The sequence below is a fragment of the Achroia grisella genome, unplaced genomic scaffold (assembly GCF_030625045.1).
Source record: "Achroia grisella isolate CSIRO2021 unplaced genomic scaffold, CSIRO_AGI_Agris_v1 utg642, whole genome shotgun sequence".
Taxonomy (NCBI): domain Eukaryota; kingdom Metazoa; phylum Arthropoda; class Insecta; order Lepidoptera; family Pyralidae; genus Achroia; species Achroia grisella.
The window spans coordinates 1045886-1052056 of record NW_026712979.1 but is presented as its reverse complement, the minus strand read 5'-3'; the positions used below and the strand labels follow the sequence as shown (position 1 = coordinate 1052056).

Sequence of the window (6171 nt, the reverse complement as noted above, 5' to 3'; positions counted from 1 at the left end):
ATGCATCTGGACGGATCGTAATAAAATGCAGTTATAGGTATATTCAAAGTATTAAAATTATAAAGTTTATTTTATTAGGATTTTATACAAAAATTGACATGTAATGTCGACCCAAATGAGACAGACAAAGGCAGATATTGCTGTCTCGTTCCATCTCTTGCAAGTGTTGTATAATGTAAAAAATCCGACAGCAAATATCCGAGTTTTATACTTCAAAATAGAGGATATTTGAGGTTGTAAACTGTAATTTTTAAGATGGCAACACTAAATACCTTTATTTACTGAAAAATACTAAATTGTAAAGTTTATTTTATTAAGACAAAAATGGACATTTATTATCGACACGAATGAGATAGACAATGACGGCAGATATTGCTGTCTCCTTCTATCTCTTGTATATGTAGTGATTAATAAATTACTAAATTATTAATGTCTGAATAATGTAACAATTTCGGCAGCAAACGTACGAGTTTTATGCTTCAAAATCGAGTATACTTAACACGTTAAAAACCGCATGCCCACCGGTGGGTCACTCCGCAACGAAAGTAAATTTACACGTTGGGACCAGGTGACCACCCGTGGGCACTTTAATTGAAATAAATCTAGGGGTTAAACAATGTCTACCTGGAAATTATTATACACTAAAAACATATTTAAAAAATACGTAATTAACAATAAAAAAATGCCAGTCCCTATGTGAGAAATAAGATATTTCAATGCGATCTTCAACGTGTTAAGGTAATTTTTAAGATGGCAACACTATGTACCTAATAGATATTAATTCCAATATTATGATATAAAGGGGAGAGCTCACGATCAGCTTAAAACTACATAATGACGTACTCGTTTGTGCGGCTTCAGATGAGGTTTTTTTACTGTTGAGTGTTTTCAGTAGTCGGTAAGGCACCTTTTTCTCGTGACAATCTTCTTGCGTCGTCCGTAGACTATGGCGATGCGCATCCATAAGGCGGGCCGTATGCTCGATGCCACCTGAAGGAGAAGTTAGAGAAATTATTGTAAATTACACTGATCTATTCCTATTGCATGTATATAAATTTCTAGTAGTTTGAAAGCATATGTTTTTTCTCTCTGTAAAAATCTCTGTGTATGGACATGACTTCCTTAAAGCGTAAATAGCTTTTTATTATTTTTCTACTTAAAAAACAAATCCTGGGATTCGGGGAAAGATCCATATTATTCTATCATATGGCAAGTACCTAAAATAGCTATAAGCACTGCTTATTGGTCGTAATTTGTACTCGGGAGAGCTGGAGCTGTACATGAGTGAGGTAGTGTGACCGACCTGGTCTAGGGCTGCAGCAGGTCGCTGGTGGAGAGCCTGTTGAGGCTGTCGCTGAGGTCGGGGGAGCGGTCGGCGGCGGCCAGCAGCGAGGAGAGGTTGGCGAGGTCTCCCGAGTTGAGCTGCGCCAGCTCACGGCCCTCCGCCAGCAGCGACGACAGCGACGGGGAGCTCGCGCTGTCCAGCGCCGGCGCGGGACCCATCTGCCGGCGGGACGCATGCCTCATAATATGCATTTATTTATTTATTTAATTCAGGCTACATGGCCCATATTATAAATACCTTATAGACTAACATACATAAGAAATAATAATAAAATATGAAAAATAAAATTGTCTCTATGGTCACGGCACTGACGACGGCAATCTGCCACGGTAGCGCCGATAGACCACCCCCTTCGGCCAGTAGTCCTCCTTCATGAAGGTGGGCAGCATGTCGGTGGGGATCAGGGCCACGAACGCTTTGAAGCTCGCGTTGTGGCTCGATTCCAACTGCGTCACCCTCAATGTCAGGTTGCTTTTAGTCCGGATGTAGTCAACAATGTCCTGTTCCTTGGTAGCGTAGTGTAGGCGGGATAGGTACATTGCCGTGGTCGGTGTTGCGGCACGTAACAAGAAGTTGGGCCCTATCAGTGCTGTGCCACAATGGTTTCGATTGACCCTGTTTTTGCGCCTCTTCTTTTGTACCGTGACAAAACCATCATCGTCACGGTCAGCAGACTTTGTACACATAGGGGTAATTTTCAGAGTCACTTTAGGCTCATTCCGCTGAATATGCATTTATGTCAAACAAAAAGCCCCCCAACAGCGGGAGCGGTGACACCGTCTGGTCTGGCGCGTCATCTGCCGGTAAGTTGTCCACTAGCGGTGGCAGTTACAGTGACATTTGCCGGTCGTGGGAGAATGTATTCTTAATATTAATAGGTCAAACAAAAAGTTGTCCAACAGCGGCGTCGGTTACGGCGCCATCTGTTGGTCGTGGGGGGACGTATTTTTAATAAAGAACCACATCGAGGCCCTTTGCCCCAGCATCGACTCCGAGGGCAACAACCCCCAGGTTAATAAAAAAAAACGAACAAACAACAATTTACACACATTACATCCTTCAACTAACAAAAAAAAAGTGCCAATTAATACTTGACAGCTTATAAAGACGAAACTAAAATATAGAATCACAGAAATTCTATTTATCGGATTACACAAGGATAGAGTGAGTAACGGTTTCTACATTGATTATTGTATGCCTAATCCTTGTTAATATGTATTTAATTAAAGCAACATTTATTTAAAAGAGTAACAGGCAAGTATTCATGTGATAACTCTACGTTCCGATTGAGTGGTAGAATAAAAAAATATGACTATTCAAAAATGCTATTAAGTTTATTTGAATAAAGATTATTTCTATTCCACTTTATACAAAGTCTACCGCAGTGAAATTATCATATAATTAAATAGATTCAATAATAAATAACGTTCCTTACCTGAGTATACGTGGGAGTCGCGTGTATTGGTGATATATGAGACATATGTGGCATTCCGGGTGACATGCCTCCAACTGGTCCCATACCCTGATCCATTGGCATCACCGGACCCATTGGAGAATGAACTTGCCCCATCGGAGAATGCACCTGCCCCATAGGAGAATGCACCTGCCCCATCGGAGAATGCACCGAACCCATTGGGGACGGGACTTGTCCCATAGGCGATGTAACCTGTCCCATAGTCGACGGGACCTGGAGGTTCGGGGAGAGTGCATGCATAGTCGTGTGCATGACTACATTTGGAGAGCCAGGGTGCATGGGCGACATCTCCTGGATGTTGGGCGAGTGAGACATGGGGTGGCTGTAGGGGGAAGCCGGCCAGTTCATGGGGGCATATGGGTGCTGCAGGTGCGAAGGACCCGGCACGGGCATCTCTGGCATTAGCCACTGTAAACAATTACAAATGCTGCTAAGAACATCGAAAGTTGACAGTTTATTTTTATACTACTAATAACAGACCCGGTCACGCGTTGCTGTGGCTAAGGTTCTTGAATAAAATGATATTGCGACTATAAATTTGAGAAACGAACCCACGAACTATAGTAATAAAACGATGTGTTAAATTGGGGCGGTTTATTGATATTAATAATAAATAAATAAAATACCTGTTCTCCATACTGGTTCCCAAGAGCATGTGGCGAAGTCTTATCTGGAAACAAATGTTAAATAAAAAAATGTTAATACCATACTCCTCCGTACTACATACTACCATACTAATTTTATATGCATATTTAGTAGGTCTGAGAATCGGTTATTATCAATTTTCCATAGCCCTAAGTGTCAACCCCTAATATTTTATTTTTGGTCAATTTTTTTGTGGTATTATAAATATATGCAACCCTAAATGTTTACCCTTATAGCATCAATCCATATTTTTTAATAGTGATTTTAATATATGGCAAAACAACGTTTGCGGTGTCAGCCAGTATATTGACAGTTTCAGATTTTTTTCCTTTATATTGACCTAATTACCTATCTGCATGCCAAATTTGAACTTCCTAGGTCATCTGGAAGTGGGTTATAATTTTGATCTATAGTTGATCAGTGATAAAAATTACGATATTTGGACGTTAATATCTAAATAACCGTTTGAGATATGTTTATGAAATTTGGAACACATATTTATCTCGCAAGTCTCAATATATAAACCAAATTTGACAGGTTTATGTGAAAGAGTTTTTGAGTTATGAGGGGGTCAAAAGTGGCTCCAAATGGTTCGTGTAAATATACACACGGTGCTGCTCGCCAGTTCTCTTACTTGAAACTCGGCTTGACAAGGTCCCGTTTGTCTAGATATAATTATTATAGAGAAACACGTGCGGTGAAGGCGAGTCTTGATGTACGTCGGCAAAGGGCCCCTTAGCCTACACTTGGGTCACAAGTTAGTCAACAAAATTTTAAATCAAACCATGTGACCAGTTTGACGCAATAAATATATAAAAACAAGTCAGCTGAATAATCTTATCCACGGATCCCCAAGGGTGTACTTTGATTAGGGTAGTTAAATAAATTAAACTACGGAAACCTTTCCACAGTGGCTGTTATATTATTTGATTAATGATTATTAAAAGACTATATATGTTCCAAAAAAAAACTAAATAGCGTGATGTAGAAAAAAAGTATAAAAACTAAACAACGCCATCTAGTGTCAGTGGCACATTTAGGAACTAAAACAAACATGTAATCTCGTTCGATTGTACACCGCAAATACGTGAATAATAATATTCAAAAAGAAATTTTGATTTAAATTGACGGGAAAGGGATGAAGAAGGAAGGAATTTAAAAAAATATATATCTTTTTGTGAGGCTTACCTCGCGGTTCAGACTTGATAGGTTTCTGGTCAGCGTAGCCTCCTGCAAAATAAAAATTAACATTAATAAAATTAATAATAATACATAACTATCAGTTAATTTTGATTTGATTATGTTTGCATTGTGCGGGAATCGAACCTGTGACCATTGGAAAATATAGCAGTCTGAATCGCTAGACCATCAAGATCATCAATTTGTATGAAAATTTCAAATATTGCCACAACAATGCAAACATTCATAGATACTACGTTCAAAGTAAAATAGTTCATAATACAGCGTATTACGAACTATTATACCTTGACCGTTACACCTAGTATGTAAAATAAACATGTCGCAGACTTATTATAATACTGGCTTAACTCAAAAATTAAAAATTTTGGAAAGTCCACTTTGTAACTGTGATATTTAAGTCTAATTTCAAAAATTTCTAATTTCCGAATTACACCAGTATTGTACTAGATATGCGATATATACAGTACAATACTGGCTTAACTCAAAACTTACAATTATTAAATACTAGACTTTAAGATAAAAACATTAGAGTCGAATTCTCAATGTTTGTGATTTTGGAGTTAATGCAGTATCGTATTAACGGTGCGATATAAACTATAAATTATTTCTAGTATCAAAAACTATTTAAACGACAACAGTAAGACCATAAACTTTGATTACAATAAAAAAACTTAAATTAAAATATCAAAACATTTAATTTTTTTATTATTATCATTACATAGTATAAAACAAAGTCCCTGTTGCTGTCTGTCCGTCCCTATGTATGCTTATATCTTTAAAACTACGCAACGGATATTGAAGCGGTTTTTGTAATAGATAGTGATTCAAGAGGATTTCATTTATATGTATTATATATATAAACCTTCCTCTTGAATCACTCTATCTATTTAAAAAAATCGCTTAAAAATCCGTTTCTAGCTTGCTTAAATCTTTAAAACCGTAGTTTTAAAGATTTACGCATACATAGGAACGGACAGACAGCGACAGCGACTTTGTTTTATACTATGTAATGATTTTTAACTATTACAAATAAAATATCAAAGTTTTCCCCATTACAATAATGTACATTTATTTTCTCCCGTATCAAAGTTTATGGTAATCACGAGCTTGTACAGTCATGCACATAACTTATTGGAAATATAAATTTATTTCGGTGCGAATTATAAGATAGCCAACTTTACATAACGGCTAAATGCGAAAATAACGACAAATATACAATGAGCTACTATGGGACCCAGTTACATATATGTATAATAATTGTATTTAAAAATGTCTAGTACGACAAATTCAATATTGTGTACTAAGCATTGCTGTGTCTAAACTGTGTCACCACACCTTCCATTTTCCTATTGTCTTTTAGTATATAAGATCAATATTTTTCTATACATATTGTCAATCAATTTTTTTTTTGTAATATACATCGTCTCAATCGACATAGTATTATTACTCTGCAACGGCACTTTGTAATTACCATGGTAGCTCTCAAAACCATAGACAATTCAATTTA

The 6171-nt window shown here is 37.2% G+C and overlaps 1 protein-coding gene across 1 annotated transcript in view; it reads right to left on the bottom strand.

Moving 5' to 3' along the window:
• Positions 1-1308: 1308 nt before the first annotated feature.
• LOC131849518 (embryonic polarity protein dorsal-like) overlaps positions 1309-6171 on the bottom strand; it is a 77397-nt gene continuing 72534 nt past the window's right edge. Inside the window, exons 10-13 of the mRNA XM_059199605.1 lie at positions 4653-4694; positions 3446-3489; positions 2781-3227; positions 1309-1503 (exon numbers count right to left, since the gene is read on the bottom strand). Of these exons, the coding sequence (XP_059055588.1) occupies positions 1309-1503; positions 2781-3227; positions 3446-3489; positions 4653-4694 (728 nt within the window). The remainder of the gene's footprint in view (positions 1504-2780; positions 3228-3445; positions 3490-4652; positions 4695-6171) is intronic.